The sequence below is a fragment of the Cavia porcellus genome, unplaced genomic scaffold (genome assembly GCF_034190915.1).
Source record: "Cavia porcellus strain 051 isolate PalLab524CR breed Dunkin Hartley unplaced genomic scaffold, mCavPor4.1 scaffold_14, whole genome shotgun sequence".
NCBI classification, from domain to species: Eukaryota; Metazoa; Chordata; class Mammalia; order Rodentia; family Caviidae; genus Cavia; species Cavia porcellus.
The window spans coordinates 71,135,199-71,161,623 of NW_026947497.1; the positions used below are offsets into that span (position 1 = coordinate 71,135,199).

At 40.1% G+C, this 26,425-nt stretch overlaps 1 protein-coding gene across 1 annotated transcript in view; it reads right to left on the reverse strand.

Moving 5' to 3' along the window:
- Positions 1-26,106, reverse strand: part of P3h2 (prolyl 3-hydroxylase 2) — a 146,136-nt gene extending 120,030 nt beyond the window's left edge. The window contains exon 1 of the mRNA XM_003476941.5: positions 25,497-26,106. Within this exon, the coding sequence (XP_003476989.3) occupies positions 25,497-25,979 (483 nt within the window). The 5' untranslated portion in view covers positions 25,980-26,106. The remainder of the gene's footprint in view (positions 1-25,496) is intronic.
- Between the last annotated feature and the right edge of the window lie 319 nt (positions 26,107-26,425).

The following is a 26,425-nucleotide window of genomic DNA, read 5'->3' on the forward strand; positions in this document are numbered from 1 at the left end:
CATTCATAAAAAACTTCAAAGTAACCTTTTTAAACACTGGCAACCTAGGATGGGCCTAAATATCCTGAGGCTAAATTATCAAAAACTACTTCCTCTCTCGTTCCTTGTTACACCTTCTCCTCCCCTCCAAACCAGTTCAGAGTTGAGCCAGAGGGTGGTCATGATGGCCTACAGGAGAGCCCATCCTCCACTCTTCCTGATAGCCCACCCTCCACCCTTTCTGAGTTTTGTCCATGCAGGAATGTAACATTTGTGGGAATAAGGAATGGGGGCATCAAGCTATGTGACAGGAGGCACGTATGAAATTGGTGACAAGTGCTGACTGTCATACTGGCCCTTCCCAAACCCACTGAATCATAACACAGGGCTAGCACAAGATGGGTGTTCGCTTCTGAGATCTGTTTAAAAAGACTTGGAACCACAAAGCTAACAGTCTGGAGCAATTTGAGGTTTTGACCCTATATTTAGGTAGTAATGCCTGACACCACATCACACTTCAATCACTGAGTGAGGAAATGATGAATAGGCCCTTTGGTAGGGAGGCTGTCTTGGCCTAGTAGAGCTGCAGTGGTTGGAGTAAAGGACTAATGGTCTGCTGTGTGCGCCCTACAGGGCAAAGAATCTGAATCCCAAGAAATCTTTCTGTAGGTAGATTTATGCTGGCTTGTGAGTAAGACTTTGGAGCTGTTCTCTCCTGCGTGCTCCAATCATATCTTTCCATTTCTCATCGAGCATCAGGACAGACTCACTTCTAAACCAAGGAATCAGAGCTCTGTTCTGAAATACATTGACTATTCTTTTGAACATGACATCTGTTTTCTTTCTATTTCTCTTTTTCCTCCCAAGGCCTACGAGTTCAAAGACAGTAAGTAAATGTTGAATAAAAATGCTTAGTGAAAACCAAAGAAAAGTGACTGGATGGATATTTTTAGACACAATTTTTTCATTGATAATGAACACATAATAGTCAACTAATCTGTACCATCCACTACCTTAGAGAAGGGACTGCACATCTGGAGAATTGCTCATGGAACACATAAACACCATCAGGTCTTTATGTGTAGCATCCCTCTTTCCTGAAGGAACCTACCCTGTTTTCTCTCCCTGCGATCTCTTACTCATTTTTAAGGCGTAACTTTGACACTGGCTTAAGAGATATATTTTCCTCAACTTACCCAGAATTCCTAACTCTTCTATTAGTACTTGTGCAGCACTCCTCGTGTGCTAGTTCTAATACTGGGCTATGTGTCTGCCTGAGTTTTCTCCAATAATGACTAGATGAAATAAATCTGTATGCCTTCTACACTGCTAAGACAGGAATTCTGTCTTATTTAGTACATAAGGATTATGTTTCATATTGAGCTGTCTGCCAAGCAAGTGTTCTGCCTCTCAGATACAACCCCAGTCCTTTTTGGTTTTGTATGCTGAGAAACTATCTTACTCAGGTGGCCAGGCTGGCCTTAAGCTGGCAGTCTTCCTTCCTCAGCCCCTGGAGTAGCGGGGAGCACAAGCAAATGCAACCATGCCCAACTGGCTTTTTTTTCCTTTTCTTTTATCTCTCCCTGTTTCCTTGCTACATTCATTTTCCTTGCTATTTGTGATGCTGGAGCTCAAACCCAGCATCACATACAATTATCCTACCACTGAACTAATTGCCTCTGCCTACTTTAATATTAATTCTGATTTAAAGAGACAAGATTGTGTTTTCCAAGAGGCTAAATTAAGTTCAAATGTGTCGTCTGTCCCTTGGTCTGAGATACAGCATTCAGACTGATGAAGGGAGTTAGTCAGAGTCATATGTGACTCTGAAAGCAAAGCAAACGCATCTGTGACCCTATTGGCAACCTACTGTAATGAATGCCAGCCCCCAACTTAAAGCTTAAAATTCGCCATTAATGATATAAGTAACAGGTTGTCCCAGGTTATTTCCCATTTTACCTAAGAAAAGGAAAGAAAAATTATTTTAGTATTAAGGACAGCAGAGGTAACAATTTAGGTTATAAAACTATACATTTCAATATCTGCAAGTAAGTATTTTGATACCACTTCATTACTTTATACCAGAAAGTTTTCTTAAAGTAACACTGTTATGGCTTGTACCTAGATGTCCCCCAAGAGCTGCATGCACTCACAGGTAGGACTTTTCAGAGATGCTGGATCTAAGATGTGTGAGTATGGATTATGGATGTGATAACTGGCTTACTCTACTGGTTATCTGAGCAGTGTTTTGGGAATGGGGAGTGGGGAACCCCAATAGGCTGGTAGCTAGATAGAATTTAAAGGGATAGAAAGAAGCCAGCTTGCTGCTGCCGCCTCACTGCCTCCTGCATGCTCTGCCAGGGACTAATTATCCTCTCCAATTCCCTTCTGCAATGCTACACTGCTTTGGAATCAGCCAACAATGGACTAATCCCTCTACAAACTGAAGGGGAAGAAACTTTTTTTCCTTTAATTTGTCAATGTCAGGCATTTTGGCCCAATACTAATCAACTTAAAAAAAAAAAAAAAGGCAGCACAAGCCAGACCCTAACAACTAGCTAACTTAGAAAATTCTGTAAGGAATGATGGCCAATGAAGTTCTAAATAATACACAGACTAACAGAGGAAAGCAGCATTCCGACAGTGACAGTGAAGCGACATTGGGAACTCAAGACCCATCATGTGTGTTGTGATATTTTCTGAGACATGAGGAAATTTAGAACAAAAGCTGGGATATTAAACACTATAGAAAAGGAAGAAGGAACATAACTTGAAGTGTTAGTTCAAAAATGACCTATATTATAACACCAGGTTATATGTGGTGTTATCAACAATGTAGAAATTTCTTCTAGAAAATCTCCGCTATATGTCTATGAAAGGAATGTTACAGCTGAAATAATGCACAAAGGACACACAGACATTCAGCACAAGTAGTTAATGCTAAAATTATTTAGTACCATGTATCTACTCATCACCAACTCTATCAATCTTTAACTTGCTAAGCAGCAAAACTCTCTAAGAAGACACTCTCTTGGCAAACTAGCTGGTGTTCAAGGCAAGGCACAAAGTCAAGAAAATAGTTTAATTAAGAGCTGTATCTCACATGGCTATTTTTAGAAAGAAGAAGGGCCAGGGGCTTGGGGCATTTTTCCAAAGGCAGAATGCTGTTCTTGTTATCTAACATTGGAAAATGGAAATCAGACTTAGTAAGAGGATTATTCTTCCTGGAAGCCAAGGCCAGAATTTGTTTTAGCCTTTCTGGTATGCACCCTACTATTCTGAAAGCTATTCAAGTAGCACTTATCTTCTGTTCCAGTTAAAGCAATTAGACATAAATAATTAAGCCTTATAAAAGGGAAAGGAGAAGAAAAGTAGCAAGGAAAACTAACGTTCTTCCTACCTATGCTACTTCCTCTCCTGCATTTCTTGCTTCTATTCATAAAATCACAACTCATGAATCACCCAGGCTGTAATTTCTGAGCCAATAATAAGTCCACTCCTTTAAATTCATGAAAAAGATGCAGATATCTATTAGCTCCACCTGAACAGTGTTTCAGACAGATGCTCTCTCTTCTTTCCCAACACACTGTGCTAAATTCTATTACTTATGAATGCTAATCTTATATGCAGGAGACAGTCATACAGAGAATAAAGCCTTGTGGATTTGAACAGTGTAAGTGATGGTGAACATCAAATCAGAGGGAAAAAAGTAAGCCACAACTGAAGAAAACTGATCTAAAAATTCTTAAACCACACCCAGGATCACACAATGATGATAGGTATTGCATGACAGAAGCATCCTTCTGCAGTACTGAAGGAGCTGAGGTTAAGCACTACAGAGCTTGCCAAGACACAAAGTTAAAGAACAGTGTCAGTCTTCTTTGCAATGCAAATGACCACATGTCCTTATACATGAGAATCCCAAAGGATGCAAACTCTGGTCTTGGTCTGGACCAAAAGACAAAGGAAGTAAAGAAGGGCATTGAGCTAAGTTCTGAGATGCTTCATAGTCATTAAGGGCAAAAATCAATAGAGAAATCTGAGAAAATCAAATGAAAACTTCTGAAATAATATCACTGTGGCTGTCAGGTTTACGGAGGCTGCTAGAGCCTCCAATCAAAAGCAAAAACAGTGATGAACCACAAACAAGAATCTGAAGTCATCAAAGAAGAGCTGCGGGATCTTTAGAGGACACTGGTGAGAATGTAACAGAACGCAGGAATGAGAAGAGTGATCACCATGATTTCCAGTATCTGTTTGCTTTGTTTGTCTTAATACTATTGCCCCAAAGATAAGCAGAAGACAGACTGACAATCACTTAAAAGCTTGTGCTGCTTTTTAAGTTTTGAAAAACTCATCACTACTAAATTTAATAAAAATTTCCCTTAAAATGAAAGTTGAAATGTTATAACCGTATATGATTCAGTAAAAGATTCCAGTGAAGTCATTCAAATTTCTTTGTATATGATGAAAAATCCACATTCTTTCATTGTTATCACTTCTGTTTCTGAGGGAAAAAAAAATGATGCTACACAGAATATACTAAACGCATTTTGATTAAAATGCGTTGATTATCAACGGCTAACAATCTGATACACTCTCCACAAGCAGGATAGAAAATAAGCTGCCCTGGAAAATTAATCTCTGCTCTATTGAGTACAACTGTGGAGCTAGATAAGCAGAAAAGAAACTAACCAGTCACCCAATCCTGATGCTATTCTTCCCACCCGGGAAGGCAAAATCTTCAACTATATGTTCACATCTATGTCTACATCCGATTTGAATTATCAGCAGGAAATCCCAAGCCTCAAATTACATCTCCATTTTAGCTTTCTTCAGCACTAGAACTAGTTTTGAGATTCTTGCAGAAGGCATTACACTCTGGGGAGTTATTTTCCATTACTCTCGCATATCTGATGTCCTTCACTTCTATGACCCTGATCGCTGGTGGCAACAACAACCCTTCTAAGCTGTCTTGTCCTGATTTATGGAACAGTAAGCTAAATTTAGCAACCAAGTCAAATAGCACACTGATTCATATTTTCCTTGAAATTTCCAAACAACACAGGCACAGCTTCATAAGCACTGGGACAATGGTGGCCTTAGAAAGGCTGATTCAAGGTCAGAGCCCTGATGTAATAATGTGATTGGTTCCAAAGAGCAATATAATAAAAGCAGAGGGCTACTGGGTCCCTCTTGACCTTCTGTCCCACTCAAAATAGGAACTGGTAGAGCTAGGATGATATGCAGGTGAATATTTGCAAAGCATTAATACAGCTAACATAAAGAAATGTCTTCACTTAATGTTGTAAAGAAACCAAACACAACATTTTTGTTCCCCAGGAGAAAATTATATGCAACACAAATGTGTAAAATGATTAATCCAAAGTCACGCAGCTAGAAATGGTATGAGTCAGATGATTATCCAGATATTTTTCTTACTGACAATTCTTGACTGTGCTGTTATATAAAGGAAATTCTCCAATAGCTAGCCAGAGAAATATAATCAGTAACACAGGTTGCTAAAAGAATAGAACCCATATCTTCGAAAGAATGATCTATTACTTTTAGCAAAAAAGTAAAAGCATGCTTCTTACGTATGACCTGCCTGCCATATCTAAATATACCTTAACATTGGTTCTTATGATCATAAGAAAATCCTAGAAAGTTCCCATTTTATAGTCAGAGGGACTGGGCCTTATTATTATGCTCATTTTACACCCATAAAGTGGAATCTCAGAGGCAGTAAATAATTCTTCCAGTGTTACACAACTATACAGTTGGAAGTTGAACTGTGTCTTGAAACCAAATTGCCTCACCCAAACGCATACTACAATGCTAGACATGTTGCTCCAATCGCATTTGAAAATTTAAGACAAAAGATTTAAATTTAATTTTTTCTTAAGATTCCACAGTGAGGAACACCAAGAGATGGGAAAGCCCATAAGGACATGGTGACTTACGCACAAACTGAAGCACAGAAACAAGGAGTGACCCAAACTCATTCCAGCTCAAAACAAAGGACACGAGTCAAGCAGAAAAGACAACCACGGCCACTCTAACCAAGCCACACATGATTGTAAACTGTATCTCCCCATACGCCAGTTTAGAACCTAGAAATCACACAGTTCTTTACCAGGTAGCAGAATGAAATGCAGGACTGTGTGTCAGCGCTGACACAGAGCACAAGCAGATTGTTTATGCACAGAACAAGAGCTCCCACGCTAAGTCTACACAACTGCCATCATCATTAAGTGTAATGCACAACTGGGAATATTAGCTTGGGGACACCAATCCGGAAGAGGAAAGTGTGAAAAGCTTTTGGGAGATCCCACATTTGGTCGGGCTATTGTGTTAGCTTTGGACTGGGAAGAGTGTTCTCCCCTGCAGCTCCTCCTCTGTCAATTCAGGGAGCACAGACCCCTAACAGGCCAAAATGCCTTGTAGTGTTAGAGGGGGTAAATGGATTATAAATCACCTTTAAGACTGGAAATATCACATATCAGAAGAGACAGAGCCTGGCATGGTGGCATGTGAATGCGATGCTAGCAAGGAGGATTGCCATGATTCTGAGGCCAGTTTGAGCTATATAGTGAGTCCAAGAACATCCTGAACTATATAGCAAGGCCCTGTCTCAAAAATCCAAAAATAAAATGAAAGAAAGAAAGAGAGAGAGAGAGAGAGAGAGAAGGAAAGAAAGGAAGAAAGAAAAGTGGCATCATGAGGCTTTGAAATGGAAATTTATTTGATTTTGGAGCTGTGTGTCTATAAAAAACTTCCAATCTGAATAGGCAGTAGCTGTGACATTTTGGCAAGAACATTGGTCTGGGAGTCTGGAATCCTCCACTGAATCACAACCCTGTCCCACTCTCAGCATCTGACTAGGGAAGTCACTGAATCTCAGCTTTCTGTGGGTTTTCCTGAAATGCTAATGCATCTCTCAAGTTTCAAATTATACACATGAGAGATGAGTATGCCCATTCTCTTTAATTGACACTGCTCAAAAGCAAAGAAAAGCAGTTTCGGAAGCTGAGCACTGGAATGTACTATGTGTAGACTCCTTCTCCTGGATATACTGCATAACATACAGAAAGGAAATGCTCTGATTTTCCCAGCATTTTTTCATACACTTGAAAATCAGAAATAATGCACTGACTCCTCACGTAAAATTCAATGGAGTAATAAACCGACTCACATCCACGAAGAGGTTACACACTTGCACACACACACACACACACACACACACACAATTATCATCACTCCTGTTAGGAAAAACTTACATCCTTACACTGCTATGGAGCCAATTTAGACTTCATTAGGGACTCACATTTCCTCTTTGTTCTGCTTTGCCTATCACACCTTAAAGGTTCTCCTTGATGGCTCAGTACTTCCTGTTAGATTTTCCACAAACTGCTGGATAATTTCAGGCAGCTGATTTATCAAAGGAATTCTAAACAAGAAGTTGCGAATTTTCTACACCTGGACCTAACACTTCCTGTACCCAGTGTAGCTTCAAGTGCAGTTTTGCCCTTCAATGCCCAGCCCCCAAGGATAAAGGCATTAGTGCGTCTGGAATCTATTCAAGGAGGCTTAAACCTTTCAAGGACAAAAATATCTACATACTTTATTTTATGTCTGTAAACCTGTATCTGATTTATGTAAGCTAGAAGATAACTTGGAAAAACTACGTTAGGGTACAATATTAAACATTATGGCCAATGTGGGTACTGTTATTATTGCAGAAAAATTAAACAATTTATTGCACTGGAAATAAAAAAAGAAATATTTAACACTGCAAAAGTATTTGTAAAGAGTAAAATCATTTTACAAATGAAAAAAAATTCTTCCATAAAACATGCCCTTGCTTTTACATGATGTTAATAAGGAACTTGAATGCATCAAAATACTTTTTTAGTCTTTACTGCATCCTTGTTGCATAAACAATAAATATTAGCAGTCCTCATTTACAAAGAAAGAAGCTAAATCAAAAAAAGTTACTGTCTTTTGCAGAGGCTTGTAGAATTAGTCTTACTGTTTTAGAATCCGATTGTAAACTAGGTTCTAAATGAAAATAAGAGTGTGTTAATCTCATGTTACAAAATTAAAAATTAAAAGATGAGTTTTGAAAATGATAATTGTTGCAATTTTCCTTTGTTCATATAAGTGAGACAGAATACCAGACAGTAGTTTATACCCTAAGAAATACTGGTAAGATCAGAAACCATTATTATAATTACTTTTTAATGTGGGCTTCTTACACTTCAGTGCTGTTCTAAGTACCTAATTAGTATTCACTAAAGAAATCTTCACATTATCACTAGAATTTACTCTTCCATCCCAGAAGTGGAAATGGAAGCACAGAGGTTTTACATAACTTACCTAACCTTCTAAAATATGATCTTGTTGATCTGTCTAAATTAATGTTTCTCAAAATATTTCAGTCATCTATGGTTTGCTACATGGACTACCATCAGGCTTGGACTTAAAAATGATTTATTCAGATTTCTTAAATTTAAAACACAGGCTTTAAAATGATTTTCAAGGCAATCTCCTTATGTTCTTTGTAACTCGGACAGCATTAAATTCACTCAGCTTTTCACTGGATATTCTGGGTGTTTTCTGATAGCTACCACTTAGTTATTGAGCTTTCTCCTAGGAGGTACATTTATTTAATTTTTTTTTTACTCTAGGTCACTTCTACAAAGTTGTTCATCTCTATTAAATTTACAGTTCTATAACTTTGTTGTTTTAATATAGCTCCATTTTACAATGCTAAAAAATAAAGAAAAATACATGTGATTCACTGAAGTCTAGTAACAAAGATAAAAATAGTAAGAAATAGTAGACCAAAAATCCCTCAATGAGTAAAACAAATGAACAAACATGAACACTGCAGCAAAAATAGCTGCATTAAATACTATTGACTAGAAGATTATAAAAAGTATCCAATGTTAACAACAGATCTGATTAGAAAGAAAAAAGAATGAACTTCTGAGAAAATTCCGTTTGCAAAGGCACTGCTGGATATCACATGAGGAAATATATGTTTAGATACAACAGATACTACACTATATTTAGATCAACTACTAGAGGCAAATCATTGCAAGACATGTGGAATAACTTCTAATTTCTTGTTCTATCACTGCAAGCCCAGGCACCATGGAAAAGACTTTGTTGTGTTGGTTTTATTCACGCTATTGCGTGAATAAAAGAGCAATATATTGGTTCAAGATGTGTTGAAATAAAAATGGATGACAGAGAACTGATTTTTTTGTGTGCGAGAGCAAAATTAGCACATTTCAAACAAGAGCTCTTACGAGCACACCAATCTATGTACTTCTTTATTCACACAGAATAGTTGGGCGTTAGCATCTTACACCCTAATCTTGAATTAGAATTACAGGAAACAGGGAAAATTGTGGCTGAAAGGAATCTTAACTATTGCTTTGCATCATTTTAGAGAAAAGTCTACAGAATGTACTTTTCTTAGCACAAAAATTAGTGCAAGAACAGGCCCTGAAGTTAGTTTCTCAATTGAGTGATGAGGTCAAGTAATGAGTTATTTCTTTAGTCCATCAATTCTGCTACAAAATATCATTTCTGTGATTGGAGAGGGCTTGCCCATAGGGCTTTCTTCTCTGATATACTCAGTGTCTATCCTCTTAGTATCTAAATATCACTATTTTTAGTACTGAAGGTAAAATACAGGGTTTTTTTTTTAAATCAAACTGATGAGAATTTCACAGTTTAGCAGAATTTAATGAATTTATCAGCAGAAAGATTTTGCTAAACATAATATATCTAAAGCTGGTAGAAATTTTCAAGATTACATATCCAATTACATAATTTTATAAATGAAGACATGAACTTAGGATATAGCTCAGTGGTAGAGCACTTGGCACAAGGCTCTGGGTTCAATCTCTAGAATTGTACTAATAATAATAACAGAAATACATAAATGAACACACTATAGCTCAGGGTTAACTGCTATAAAATATTACAAAATTAATGCCCATACTTAAGATTACAGCATACATTTCTGAACTCCTGGAATCCCACCCAATGGATGCCATCAATCAAAAACTGACTTATGAAGTTGGTATTCCCATTAAAGAACTACCTTTTTAAAATTCAATCTGGTAACTTTTACAAATGACAATCAACTGCACAAAACTATATTTTTAAAAATTATTTAGGTATTTCTAAATCTCTATCTTTGTAAAAAATTATAGCAATAAACCCATATCCTAGCAGTACTGACAACTGAAATTCAATAAATACATATTGAATGTCTGCCAAGATCCAAGTCTCAAATATCCATGGTAGCCATACCTAAATATCCCAATCAGGTTAAGAGGTACTGATTATTGTAATGTTATATTCTGAGACAATGGGCTGGCACAAAAGCAACATGAATTAGGAGAATTTGTTTTCTTATTCAAAATCCTAAGAATATTTTCCATATTTCAGGTAAATTTATACATATTTGTTTCTGTGAGATAAAATCTTCTGATTTTGCCCAGATTGACCTCAAACTGGGCTCCAGCATTTTCTGCTTCAGCCTCCTGAGGCACTGGAGCTACAAGTACATGCCACTAAACTTGACTCGTTTATCCCATTGGAATATGAAGTGGGATGGATGGTCACTTGTTTGTAAGGAATTAAATTTCAGTGTTCCAGAGAAGCCTCCTTATGAATCCATAACCAGGTGATGGGGAGGGCAGGTTGATGGTAATTCACTGTGATTCTTTCACACTTTATAAACAGGAATGGGGAAACAAAACCCAGCAACTTGAACACTCAATCCAGTTGATCAACTTGGAGTTGATTTAGTGGCGGTGATGAACACTGATTAGCAATTTTTATTAGCGGCCAGAAAGGCTTTTAATAGTTCTGTAGCAAAGTATTCATAACAAAGTGCTCCTCCTAGAATTTAGACTCAGTTCACAATAGTGTTGTTCATTTTGAGCTTTATTTCCATCATTACCATTTAAAGGTCACTTAATGTTCCTCACCCTAGTTTAGAAAAGATTTCTAATTCTAATAGATAATCTAATAATATTCTAATGAGCTTACAAAGTAAGCTTACAGAGTAATAAGCTCATTTCCCCCCAGACCCTCCCTAAAATACAACTAAAATCTTCGAATATAATACAACACACAAATGCAGGCAGATGCTAAAATCAGACATGAGAAGGACTTGCTGGGGATTTAAGCACTGCTTGAAAATACTGTTGAGATTCTTGAGTTTCCTTTCTGTCTTACATATATCCAAGATCAGGCTCTGAAGAAACTTTCAACCTTGAAATGTCAAAGGGAGCAGACAAAACATTAACCCCCAAAGCACACACTCTAGTAAAAGGGCCAAGAAGAGGCAGACAGAGCAGACTGGAAATCTTCTGGCATTTCTGAATATCTGCTATACCCAAGCCAAACAACATGGGTGGGCAGGGAAACCCCCTTGGTTTCAACTTGATTTCAGAAATCCTGGATTCCTTGGGCCTGGGATATAGCTCAATGGCACAAGTGCCTGTCTGGCAAGTGTAAGGTCATGAGTTCAATCCTTGGTTAAAAAAAGAAAAAAGAAAAGAAAAGAGAAGAAAGAGAGAAAGAGAGAAAGAAAGAAAGAAAGAAAGAAAGAAAGAAAGAAAGAAAGAAAGAAAGAAAGGAAGAAAGAAAGAAAGAAAAGAGAAAAGAAAAGAAATTCTTGACTGCTATAATCTCTCCTGCCCTGTCTTCCTATTGGCCTTTTCTCTAGCGCTAGGATCTGGTGCTCTACCTATACCCAAATTCAGTATGAGAAAATGGGAGAAGGAGACAATAAAGTCACTCTTTGAATATCTTTAATAATATTTTATACACTAACATCCTTTAAATAACCTTTAGCAATTCTCAATTCAGTATCTACTACGTGTTCTCAAATATGATGTCTTGAGAAGACATGCTAGCAAGCCACGTGTAAAAATGATCTGGATTAAAACCGGTAAAAGGTTTAAGAACAGAACTCTAGTGTAGAATAGCCGTAGATTTTTAGATTGCACTCCAGACAGTGAACAAATGAAGCAAATCCGAACAGGATTAGAAAGCCTCTGTAAACAGAGTTGTTTTTCTTAAGTGTAGAATGACATAGTTGCTGAGAGAGGTGTACTCACTTTGAATTCCAAGCAGGGATCTATTGGTCAGTTGCAATAATTCAACATTTAGCTTGAAATTTCCAGTGCTACTCTGTAACCACAAGTAAATCCATTTCAGATGTTATCGCTGAGAGAGCTGAATAGAAGTCAGAAGACTACTGCCAATCATACATGCGGCCACTGCTACTGCTGAACAGTTTGTGAATGTATTCCTGCCTGTGTTTTAAGGCCTGGTGTTGTTTGTTCACTTTGTTTTTCTACATTATGTAAATTATTTATAGGGTGTAGGCAGTGATCTTGATCTATGATTACATTTACCAGAACGAAAACGTAAGCTACAGAACTGTGAAACTTTCTTATGGTAGAAGGCTTCAATAAAGCATTCATGGGTAGAAGAAAAATTTTGCTCCATAAACTCAGGAAGTCTTACTGACTCTACAATTAGAAAACTTCATTTAGTTCAACACCACCCTTGTGCTTAAACCTTAAATACAGCCCCCTGCCTAGGCATCTGTCTGACCTGCACACTTTTCTCTGGAGCCTCCTAATCTAGCTGAGCATAGCTGATAGTGTTGGAAAAGGCTTTCGTACTGGACCAAGATCTTGTTCTCTGAAACTTCTATTCCTTCACCCCAGTGCTTCCCCTTCTTGAAGCCATTTGGATCAGGAGTAACTGTCCCAAATGGTGATCTAGAGGGGTTTCCATCGTCCGGTGTCTTCTCTTTATTAGTCTATTCCTATAGCAGCTGTTTCTCATCGGACATGGTGTTAAGCCTCTTATCTGCTTTATCCTCTTGAATACGGCCAGGTTTATTCTGTTCTCCTAAGGTGCCATTAAGTAAAATGCTGCTGTGACTTCTCTTCAGATGGTACTTGGAAGTAGCTTGGTATCCAAGCATTAGCTACACTGGAGCCCTCTCTCTTTCTCTTTCTCTCTCTCTCTCTCTCTCTCTCTCTCTCTCTCTCTCTCTCTCTCTCTCCCCCCCGCCTCTACCTCCACCTCCCCCTCTTCCTGCACCTCCCCTTCCCTCTCCCTCTCCCTCTTTCCATGTATATCCCATCCACTACTCTCTCATCAATTTTCCCTTTCCTTATGGACACTGCTGGAGGTACCAAGGGACTGAAAATCTTTCAGAATCCCAAGCTGGTAAATGTAAAAGAACTCCTATAAACCGTCTGGTCCCACACTGCCCTTATCTAATGAAAGACCCTAAAAAGCTGGAGAAATACAATGAAAAAAACCAGAGATGACGCTTCAATTTCTTGATACCTGCACTTTGTATATATGTATTTGAGTTTCTCTTCCATTACCTGTCTGTTACACAAGAAGCAGTTTCATTCCTGATATCTGTTGATTCTCAAAGTTAGACTGGCTCCCCTGGGTGCACTGAGGTTAGGGTGGTGAAGAGGTTTAAAGGGCTTTAAAATTCCCAAGATGTGTTGGTCTTTGGGAAGAGATTTTTATCTATTAACATAAAACAGAAAAGGTTTGGAATGTGTTTGAACACAGTTCACTTATTTAAAAAATGCAAAGGAGAGGCCACAGTCTTCAAGACATGGGGAGCCAGGGAATGCTACAAAGAAGTGGAGAAGGTGGCAACAAGAGCATTTGGGAGCACAGCACACAGTCCAAAGTTCCACTAAGAGGACTGTTTCTGCTCTAACCTGATGCTGAGGAGGTTGGTTCGTACTCCTCTATGGAGCATTAAACTTGAAGCCGGCACCTCAAATGAAACAGGTCAACCCTGCTTTGTGTGTGCCCTAATTTTCCGTATCTACTGCATGTATAATTAACTCCACATATCACAGTCTATTTTTAAATAACTGTTTGGCCCTTCATCTTCCCTTATAAATCCATGCTCTGCTCTGCAGGGAATAGCGGCTACTTACTAGCAACATAGCCCTAGGCACCTTAACTTTTCAAACATCTGCATCCCTACTGAAACATGAAGGTTACACCAGAATATTTCTATTAGGATTGTCTTGAGAAACTGGTAAGAAATTTATGTAATGCTTACAGTACAATACCTGAAGCAAAAATAGTCAATAAATGATCTCTAATACAACAAATAAAATTTTTGTAAAATATACCACCCAAGAGATAAGTCCAAGTGATATTTTCAGTCTATGAAAGGAAATGTCATTTTCCAGTTTTCAGGTTTCTTTGCAAGCTATTATGCAAATAAACTGTATCAACAAGATAATATGATTTGGTTTCCAAGCTTTAACAATTGCTCTGCATGTGTTTTCAGTTTATTCTAATTATTCATGCGCATATAGAAAAAGTTTCTTTGCATTAGTTTAATGAACTTTCTGATATACATTCAGCTTTGGAAGTGAAAAATGATTTAATAAGCTATTTTGGTAAAGTAGAAGAATTCTTGGATGTGTGTTTTGACCGTGGGAAATAATGAGGGATGTATTTCTCCTCTTGCACGGACTCCTGTAAATGATCTATCCTGCTAATGGGGATTCTGAATTCCATTTTTTCCCCATTCTGTGTATTTTCCAAACGGTTATCATAAGCATCTTCTCATCTCAACAGAAACAGAAAGTGAGACTAGAGAAATTAACTTGAAAAGCCATACAGAGGAAAGTAGAATGATACCTCGGATTCCACAGAAACCTGAAATGTCAAAATGATGTCTCCCTTACCAAATGTAAAAGGTCACTCAACCGTAATTCACTTGAACTTAGCTTTGATGCAGTGTGTTTTAAACTCTATCAACGAAATTCTCTAAAAGACATTATATATTATATTATAATAATATTTTCAAGCCTCAGAATACTACACATTATTTCAAAAATATCATCAATCACATTAAATTTACACACAAACCACCTTACCCTTGATTAAATTCTCTAGATTTTCTATCTTTTGCTTCCAAGTTCTTAAAATTTCTTTCCTCCAAACAAAATGTAAAAAATTACCAACATTTTTCAGTGACATTATTCATCATAAATTTTTAAATTGCTTTTTTCTATGTCTAATTGCTTTGCTTTGATACAAATGACCCCTGCCTAAAAACAGAAGGATGCATCTAAATGGCCCAATCAATTCTTTTACTGTTATTTGGGAAAGTAGAAGGTTTTCAGGCTAATTGTTGAGGTGCCCCAGCTATTTCCACACCCTCTCTTGGTTTTATTTTCTAACCATGCTGCACAGCACGAGGTGAGCAATGGTACAGCAGGAGCAGCTCCATCTGTGTTGGGTGCCCGAGTTCTGGATCCTGTCAGCCGTACACAGATACTCGTAGGGATGTAACCTGACTGTGAGCCACACAGGCCGCAGGTCTGGGGCGCACGCCCCTTGAATCATCTTGAAACAATCTCCTCCCATTCCACGGAAAACATGATGTCTTCCACAAAACTGGTCTCTGGTATCAACAAGGCTGGGACCGCTGCCTTCCAGGATTTCTTTCTTCTCCTCAATAGGAATCTTAAGTAGAACCGAGGCCCAGGGCTTCTCTAGGACAGAAATGTGTCAACCGAAAATGGGCCTACAGTAATAGAAGACCAAAAAGACATCAAAATCTGCTTCAGAATTAATACTTTTTCTCACTTTTCATGCCTGAGGCCCTGTGTGGACTTTGGTTTGGATGCACTGGTTTTGCTCACTTCCTTTGTGTTTATTAATCTCTCCATACTTTTTTAAATTTTATTTTAAAGAGATTAAGACAAAAGAGGACAGAAGAGAACAGATAAGAACAGAACAATGCACGCAATGCACTTCACAACAAGACAACCAGATATTAACAGTAGCTACCATACTGTTTCTTTCTTTGAAATAGCTGAGCATACCTTCACATACAATAATCACAAACATAGCAAAATAGTATAAAACCATTCAAGAGAATGAAAGTATTACAGAGCATTCAGAACCAAATAACAGAAAATGAACAATGGCTACTATATTATCTCATTATATCATATGGAGAGATCCATAATCTCTCCACAGTTTCCCCTCTGTTGTTATGCATCTCTCTAATTCTGTCTGTCTGTCTCTGTCTCTGCCTTTTTCTTTCTGTATCTCTGTCTGATTGTCTATGTTCTTCCTTCTTTCCATCATCCTCTGATTTTCCCCTTGTCTCAGATTTCTATAAATCGGCATTTCCAACATAAGTAAAGTTGCTGCCTGGGACAATCTGTGATACAGAGATAACCCCAAGAAGCTTAAGAGTTGCAGTGAAATACTTTTAAGTGACTGAGTCTGCAGGCTTCTCAAATTGAACACAGAAACAGGTTAATTCTGGAGTCTAGAGTTTTACAACTCAGTGTTTGTATTGCTAAAGCAACCTGCTCTGACACATCAGGTAAAAGCAGAGGAAAGGCCAGATCCTGTGGTCTTTGCCACAAACTGACCCACTGCAGCCATGGATGGCAGGGTGGGCAATAAAGTCCAGTGCTTTGTATTTAGGAGAAAGAGTCTCAAGTTCCAATATACTGTATTTCCCTTGCCACATTACCAGCAAACTTCATAAACTCATGATTCATCACTCATGATTCAACATCTAGTATATATTGTTAGAAATTTGAATTGTACTTGTCTATTTTTGATGTCTAGCTATCTTAAATACAGGTAAAGTCTAAATCAACATATCTCAATCTGGGGTGATTCTGACCACTGAGAAACAGTGTATAGAAAGATTGATTATTTTCATCACAGCTTGCAGGGCAGAGAGGATGTGTTGTTAATGACATCTAGGATCAAAGGCCAGGGATACAGCTAAACCCCCTAAAATACACAAGAAAGTCTGTCACAGCAAAGAATCATCGGGAAGCCAAAATTGAGAAACTCTAGGGTACACACCTATAGACCAGCAAGCCTCCGTTGTTCAGGTGAACACTCAATAATCCTACAGAAACAATGACTGACAATGAGATTCTTTATCCCTAGTGGAATTTATAAATTTCATATATTAGAATTGATGGCTAATCCTAGGTTCACTCTTTAAAATACTATTAGGAAACAAGTCTTGCTTCAGTGGGAAAATAATTTGTATTGCCTACTGGATTAATCTGTACACTGTAATTTGAGATAGCGTTTATAAGCCAAATCTAGTGTTAATATAATTCTGTCTGTATTCCTAATGCTGTGTTGACTTCTCTATGCATGCCAACTGATCTTGGCAGAATAAAAGTTAGACATTTATCAAGCAACAACAACAAGTCAAAATTGGCTCAATTTATTTCCCTGTGCTTCTGGGTTTGTTAGCAGTTTCTTTAGGCATTCCTTTCCCATGCAATTACAAAATTATAACAGCAATCACCAATAGTGAAAAAACTGAATCTATTTTTCAGATAATGGATTCTCTTTTTCAGATAAGAAACTCCAGAAGGATCATTATGATAGCTTTGAACTTCTGGAAACTCTGGTTATCTTGGGTCTCCTTCTTTCTGGCTCTTACTTCTCCATCTCCCTTCCAAAGATTCTTTGCCTTAATCATTTCCATCAGTGACTCACACACAACTGTGAGTTTTTCTCAGAAATAGGCAGCATAGTAGTGGAAGGAGTAACACTGCATAATGAGATGGTCACTTTCATTTTCAGGATCAGTTTCATTTGATGAGTAAGGCAATTGGCATACTATTATATGTCTCATTATAATTTTGTTGGGTTTTTATTGTCGGTTTGAATCTTACAAGTAGTAGTAATAGTGTTCTCAGAAGGTGGAAGTCAGGGTCCCTGGATTCTAATCCTAGTTTTCCATACAATACTAGATACATTTGGGAAATTCAATTTTCTTTGGGATTGATTTTCATTGTGTACAACAGAATGGCTGAATTTTAATGTTTCATGAATGTAGCAGGGTGCATTTGCAGGAAGATAATGAGATGAGAGGCAGAGATAAGGCATATCTCTTTTATTCATCCACGGAGCTCTATTTTAATATATTTTACACACAACCGTCATTGTAGTTTTCATCTTTATATCCAAAACACCTTTCTGGAGATGACCATTAGCCCCTCTAGAAGATCCCATTTTAACACCACTTTCTCCACAGCATCTAGTTTTGGTTTTCCTTCCTCCCCAAATGGACATTCCACTTCCTTTCACAGAAGGCACAATTTTAGAAAGAGCCCCAGGTTATTTAATTTGATTCTCTTCCTGATGCACGAATCCTTAGCATATGCAGTGTCATTGATAACAGCCTCAATCTCTGAGTTATAGGGCTGGATATACCTAAGCAAACTAGCTAAGCCACCTCAACTCACAGAAAATCAAAAAAGAAGTTCAGAGAAGGAGAAGGGTGGGGGGAGAGAGAGAAACAGAAACAAAGAAACTGTTACAATGGTAATACCCATAGGGTTAAATTATATTCCTTATCATTAATGAAATAGTGCAGAATTCAATAAAAATAGTCCTCTAATTTGTATTGTGGTGACGGTTCCCTTTGGGCCTTATAACTACACACCATCTTAAATCCTATATTTAGTAGATGTTAAAGCATTGAGGCTAGAAACCCTATTATAATACAGACCTTTATAGTGATTAAAGTCTATGGTCACCGAGGTAAGAGAGGAAGTAGCTTTTTGAATTTAACTCTACCATTTCTACTTAATTGCATTAAACTTGGGCAATTCATTTCACTCTTAAACTTTTTTTACCATTTGTAAAATGGGAGGGTTAGGACTCTAATATTTTATGACTATGACACAAGGCACTTGTGGAAAAATGGGAAGTGGAAAGAAAATTCCATCTTCCAATCCATGCCCAAGTGCAACATACAGGAAAGGATAGAATGGGACCTACATATAGCAAATTACTGAGAGGTAGAGCCAGGCATACGGCTCAGTGGAAGGGCCTGCATTCATGAAGCCTTGGGTTCAAACCTCAGCACCTCACCAAAATAAACCCAAAGAAACAGACATCTATGAACACTTATAAAAGTAAATAGGAACCTCGACGGCTTGAATTGCATTATAACCAGAAACCAGAATTTGTATCTACCATCATCTCTTCTCTTCCCCCAATGGTCACTTTAACTTTCTTCTTTCCAGATATGCGTTTACTAAGTCACCAATAGGACAACCTATGGGTTAGCCTGGGACAAAAGCAAGGAAGTAAGTATAGCAGTCTACATGGCCAGGAAAAGCAGGAAGAGTGAGGAGGTCAAATGAAATCAGCATCCCCTAACAATGGTCAGCTGTCCTGTTCAGTATGAAAAACAGAAAATCACACTATGATACCAGATACATCATACAGAAGGCTGCTCCAAATCATTTTTTAAATGATTCTTCTGGTCATTTGGCCAATCATGGCCAGGTCTGGTAGAAATTACATAGTTAGTTGGTGAGACAGTGGGAAAGAAGAATGAATTAAAAAGGAAAAAAAAAAACAGTAAAGTAATTATAGGAGAAAGCTGAATAGAAAGAAAAGACAAATTATTGTTCTTAATGAGAAATGCAAACTTTTGCACCAATGATCACTCCTGGCAGAATGACTTAAGGACCACAGGAAGGAAAACACAGGGCAGAGAGGAAGGTTCAGGGAGATGTGCCTTGTGACTGCGCAGTCTGTGAAGGCAGCCAGGTCACTGCAGGTCTCACCACACGATTGATGCCCAGGTCTCTCCGCAGGAGGAAGCCCGGTCCACGTTTTGCAATCTGAAAGAGCCCAGCACTACACATCTATACTCTGGAGACAGATCCACTTGCTTACCCTCCTTGCTCATCAATGAGGCCAGGATCATCACCTGTTAAATAACAGGGAGAGACCTGGACATGATCTTTGAAGATGCTTCAAGTCAGCGCATTTTTATAATTCCAGTAATCACCATTTCTAGCCTTGCCAGATCACAGTTTCTTGAACAAAACAGTTACCCCTCTCCTCTGCATTCTACTTCGCTGTCCAAATACTGTAAAGGCATTTGATCTGACAATGCTCCCTTGGAATCCCTTTCAGCCTCAAGATCCGGTGATACTAAGAAATTCACAGTTTACTCAGTTCCTTAGCCTTTCAAAAGAGCCATTGTTATACTAAATCCAAAGACATTTCATTTAGCTGAAATTGACCACCTTTCAGAATTTATCAAATCCCATGTGCAAAACAAACTGACATTTTATCAAACATTTCCAAAAGAATTTCACACTGCTATCCCTTTGAAGTTTATCACTGAGCAAATAATATCAGTGTCAGACTTGAGGAAATGGGATCTGTAGAAAAAGAGACAGTTTATTACTTTCCTTTATCAAGACCCCTCGAGGAGGTGACTGGTAAGCAGCTGCCACTCTCATCTGATTGAATTTCAAGCCTCTGCTACACTTAGTATTTATGAGGGAACGCATGACTGAGGAAGAGCTGAAAAGCTTCACATGAATGACTCCCACGAAGAAATAAGCATGATTCTAGCACAGGGGCCCTAGGAACTAGCTGCACAAAGAACTTCCCTGGTTTCTTCAAGACTGGTGGTGACTAGTGCATTTTGCTAATTCAAATACAAAAAAGATCAAGTGCAAGAGAAAGAAAAAGACCTCACCTCCCAAGGAAATAACACTAGAATAATTTAAGAACAGTTATTTCACACAGACAAAACCCAGCCTCTTACTTGAAACAGCTGGAGGACAAAGTGTACATATTCTAGTTTTTATCCTGCACCAGCCGGATCTAAATATGCCCTTGTGTAGGTTTTCCTGTTCTCTCTGAGGGCATTCATTCTAGAAGCAAAAAGCAGTCAATAAGACAGAATCAGGGGAGGAAATAATTTGAGCTCGCTTTTCTTCTCTTCAATAAACCACCAATAAAATAGATCATGATGACGGAGGGAGACAGAATGGCCTGACTTAATCACAGTTCCCCTTTGCCTTCCATTCATCCTAAGAAGAAAAAGCAAAGGTCAAGTGACAAAAAGTACCAACTCGCAAACAAAACATTGCTTTAATTAAAAATAAATAAACAAAAGACATCTTTCCCCTTAATCCTTTTCTAAGCAGTGAGAGAAAAGAACAGGCTGTCAACCTGTTTCTAATTATAGTGTAGACAGAGATAAGAAAGAAAAATATTTCTCTCGCATTGACTGAAATTCTACAAATCTACACAAAACTGGTACAATGTGCCAAGAATTTTCTGGAGCACAGTTTTAAGTAGTAAGATTTGAATTATGGAAAGAGACAGAGGGGGTTTGTCAAGTCAGCCAGAACTGGTAAGCAGAACACGGAGAAGCCAGGCAGACAACCCACAGCCCAGTTACCGTTTTCTATCCCAGTGGGCCTTTCAAGAAACCAGAAACTAATCTGATGAGATGTTCTCCATCCCACAGAAATCTTTGTTAATAGTATTTAATAATCAGATATTGAGCATCTCCTGGCAAATCCCCTTTTAAAGATATTTAGAGTGGCTCTAAATCTCTGATTTTAAATCATATTTTAATGTCCCTCATGCTTTCCACCTAATAATCACCCACATCTGGAAATCTCTACTTCAGAAGATGTGAACACAAAAGGACAGTTCTGGATTACAGGGAGCTCACATAGGTGACAGCCGATATACCAGTGTTTACAAAATACAGTTCAAAACTGGGGGAAAAAGTGACAAAAAACAAAATCACCCTTCCTGGTGCATTCTAAAAAGAGAAATGATGACTTCTTGGCAGTGCTAGCGGGAGTAAGGAGAGCCTCAGTTGAAATAGGTATATTTGAGCATGTAAAGAAGGAGGAGGAAAATTCCATTCTAAGTAACAAGAAGAAACATATGTCCAGTATTTGTGAAGAATCAGACTCTCCTCTGCACACTTTATGTCAGCCATCTATTAAAATTCAACCTGAATCAAGAAAGTATCCCATTTTGCAAGTGGGAAAACTGAGTTTCAGAACACTTATACAATTTGTTCACAGACTTCAGTTTCTTCCTCACCCTAATCCAAGAGTGCTTCCCAAAGAACAGTACAGTGAGACGTAAGACAAAGCACCCACTGTGCCCTTAGGCTGCAAGGTGGCAGAGCTAGGGAAAGAGGGTTATGGATGCTGTATTAAACTACTAGGACTCTGGATAGCAGCAAGGAGAAACCACTAAAGGTTTCCCAGCAGAGAATGCTGAGATAAAAGCTGTATCTCAGGCTTTGGGCTGTAAATCACAAATTCCATCTTGTGATCTGAAATGATAAAAATCAGAAGTTTAAAGAGGCTTATTCTACCTTTACCCAAAAGGCGCAGCTAGAAACCAGGTGCCACTGCTGCATAGCTGTTCAGACAAATTCCCAATATGCCAGGCTTGAGGAGGATTCCACGGAGCAGGCAGGAAGAGAAATGCAGGGTCTATGACCACATAGAACAAGGACCTGCTCATCCTTGGAGCTGTCCAAATCTGGCAAAAGCATAGCTCCAGGGAATGGAGCATTCAGGGGAACCTGAGGAGATTCCGCAGTGTGAGAGGAAAACAAGGATATGGAACCCATCGTCAACAAAGCTCAAACGCTAACTCCCAGGCCTGTGCTCAGTTCATCAAACTGCATTGGTTTGTCACCAGATCCCTGAGACAGAGCAAGACCCTTCCCTTACCGGAATTCCCCGTCCACAACTGTGAAAAGGGACGTTTAACTCAGTGAGTTTCATATCTCACAATATTCAGTATTTTGAGCCAGGTGTGGTGGCTCATGCCTGTAATCCCAGTGCTCAGGAGGCCGAGGCAGCAGGATCCTTGCCACTTCAAGACCAGCCTGGGCTACAAAGTGAGCTCTAAGCCAGCCTGAACTGCTTAGCGAGACACTGTCTCAAAAAAGCGCACACACACACAAATATACATATATAAATATTTTTTTCATTGTTTCTTAGTCTGCAAAACACTACCACAGACAATCTTTTTCCAACCATGGCTCACTAACCAGGATCTGGGGGAGAAGCTACATATCCCCTGAGAGCTCCTTCAATTTGTAAACCTGCTAGCACAAAATAACCACACTTATTTAGCTCTATGAAGCTTTGCCGTCTTCAGTGAAATCCAGCTGGCCCAGTATCATATGCTTTTTTTAACAGCAAGCTGGATCACTAATGTCAAGCGTAATGCAGTGACTCAAGGTACCATGATCATAGCCAGGAACACGCAAGGAGCTCTTCATCCTATCAGCACATGAACACCACAGCTGTTGGAGCCCGAGCATGTTTTTTTTATTAATCCATAGGACTGTGTGTGTGTGTGTGTGTGTGTGTGTGTGTGTGTGTGTGTGTGACTGCATGTGCCCTGGAAATCAAGCAAAAGTTAACATTGTGATGTTTCTAGGAGGTGCGTGACAAGAAAGAATCATGACTCATCTTTAGATGTTAACAAATTATGACCATCAAAAAAAACTTTCCAAAGAGTAAAACTATTTCCTTCTAAAGAGATTATCAAGTACATGGATCCAAAAAACACTTGGCCTGTCAAAGTAGAGGTGAAATAGGAAGAGAATGCATGGCTTATTCTGTTCCCAGGATCATTGCTGACAGCACAGACAAGAACAAACGAAGTCAGCTATTTTTAAATAACTTCTTACACTTCACTGACATCACACAGTTCCTAGTAGTTCACCCACAGAGGTGTCTCTGTGTAACTTCTTCAATGTCCAACTCACTCTAAAATTTTAGACCTATTAAACCTATGGTATCACCTCCTTTGACCTCCAACTGGGGGCAGGAAAGGTGAATGATGAATAAATATTAACATTAACGGTGCACCAAATATAATTATAGAACCAAACAAAACCACATATTGACACTTACCTCACGGTTATTTATTTTTGTAAAACCAAGCATGAATACGCATTCCTTCGGAAGCCCTGACCTGAGAAAGGAACTTCTGTCCAATGTGTATGACAGCACCATTAGCAAGACTGCCTGTCTCACAGGGGAAATTCCTGAGACTCCCAAGTTAGACACCATGCTGCACACCCACCCAGGTTCTGCTCTGGAGAAGAAATTAGGATACCTTTGCAGTCATGTCTGAAGGTCTCCCCACTGCTAAAAATTGACTCATTTCTGGAAGACCACCCAAAACTGCCACTTACCTTAAAAACAAAACAAAACACCGGGGTAATAATACATGCTTTAGCAAATCCATGAGGAGGCACAGCCAGCAGAAGACAATTCCTGAAAAGAGTTAGGGTTTTCTCCCTGGTTCTTGCTAAACTAGACTACTAAATTCTACCATCTCAGTCATAGTAAACAGGATGGACAGTTAGTCCCAGCCACCCTGCATTAACTCCTCTGTCAAAAAACCTCACACTTATCACCTGAGATGTCAGAGACTTAGTGGGATGTGCTACCCAAGACACCTGGGCATCTGAACACATCACACACTTCCACACTCCTCAGAAACACAGCGTGGTCTAACACCCAATCTGCCACTTCCTCAACAGCTACGCCAAAGACATGGATATCTAGAAATCCAGAAAGTGAGAAGAAAGAGCAAATTTATAGCAAATTGAATGAGTAGGGATAGGGAACCAAGAACTCATTTTAAATTCTAGGATTCAAAAATGTAGATGTGAGAAACACACCAATTCCTTACAGTAATTTCAGGGAAGTTAAACACATACACACAAAAAAAAAACCCAGAAGCTGGGCATCAGGTCTGATGCCAAGTATTTAATCCAATGTGAACCTCTAAGAATTGGAAGCCCTCTGCCAATACACTGCCATAAAGCCTCCTGTTCTGCAACCTTTGATGTTACATATGAAGAGAAGAGAAAGAGACAAAATCTGTTGAAGAGTCTACCTTTTAATCAGTAATCCTAAGGATACTTTGGCAATTCAGAAAGTGCATGCTGCAGTGTGGAAGGGCTGAGGCAGAGGAGGGGATCTAGAGGCGAGGATGGAGCAATACCAAGAAATGACCCTTGTGTGCTGGTATTAGGCCCAGTCTTGCCAAAGTGCTTAACTAAGTACTTTAAACACCTCTTTACCAGTACAGAATAATACACAGACACACACACACCATTTTTTTTTCTTAGTGGCATTGGAGATCCAACTCTGGACCTTCACGATGACCTGCATCATACCCAGTCTCTGAAGAAAAGGTTTCCTTTGTCTAGTTTGTTTTGTTTTTAAATTCAAGACAAGGTCTTGCTAAACTCCCCAAACTGCCCAAACCAAGTTCAAGTTTGGGTTCTTCCTGCCTCAGCCTCTCAGAGTGCTAGCAGTACAGGATTACAAGCAAGCACCACCACCCACAGCCTGCTTTTTGAGAATGAAGTCCATGCTGAGAAAGGGAAAGGACCTGTCCATATTCATAAAGCTTGGTTACAGAGCCTGATCCACCAGGTGACTAGAGTCACAATTCTGAGACCAATGCTTAAGAGACCCAGCTCTAAAGACATAAAACAGGACAGCGACAAGCAGGAGATGGGGTGCTCCCCGGAACACCCCAGCACGCAGGGGTCGCGGGGCTGGAGGAGCGCGCGTCCCGCGTACCTTGAGGTAGGCCCGCTGCAGGTAGTTGTAGGGCACTCGGCGCTGGAAGTCGCTCCGCACATCCTCGCTGGCGCGGTACAGGGACTCGGGGCCCCCGAGGCGCTGGCTCCAGCAGCTGCGCTGGCAGCGCGCGCGCTCCAGCAGGGCGCGGAAGAAGGGCAGCTCGGAGCCGGGCCCCGCGCCGCCGGGGGGCGCGAGCGGGCGGCGCGCGGCGCAGTGGCGGGCGCAGCGCACGCGGGTCTCCCGCAGGCGCCGGTGGCTGCGCAGCGCCGCTTCCAAGTCGCGCACGGCGCGTTCGTAGTCCCCGCCGTAATAGGCGGCCACGCCGCTGGCGTAGAGCACATCGAAGGGCTGCAGCGGCCCGCGGTCGCGGTGGCGGTCGCGCTCGGGCTCGGGCTCCGGGGGGCCGCCCCACAGCGGCGGCGGGAGCAGCAGGGCCAGCAGCAGCGGCAGCGGCAGCGACGTGCGGGTGCGCTCCCGCATCCTCCCGCACTCGGGCGCCGCCCGCCGGCCGCGCTCCCACCGGTCCGGGCCCCTCGCGTCCCGCCCCGGTCCCGCCGCGCTCCGCTCCCCGGCAGCCCCAGGTGACCGGCGCGCTCAGCGGACAGAGAGGCGGAGGCTCCGCGCGGCGGCCGCTCTTAAAGGGACGCCCACGGCGCGCACACGCTCCTCCTGCCGCCCGGCAGCCGCCGCCGGGAGCTGCACACGTGGGTCCGCTTCTAGGGTGCAGGCGTGGGTATGGCGAGCTCTGCTTCAGAGAGGAAGGAAACCTAGTTTAGAGGTGACAGTCTTCGGTCATTTTCTGGACTCTGTGACTGACGTTGCGGTTTTTGCACAATCCACCTAAAGCGCTGCGACCGCTAGGCCTTGCGGAAACCCTAGGACTAGGTGAGGAGCTTTGGAAAGAGAAGTGATTTGCGCCAGGGTTT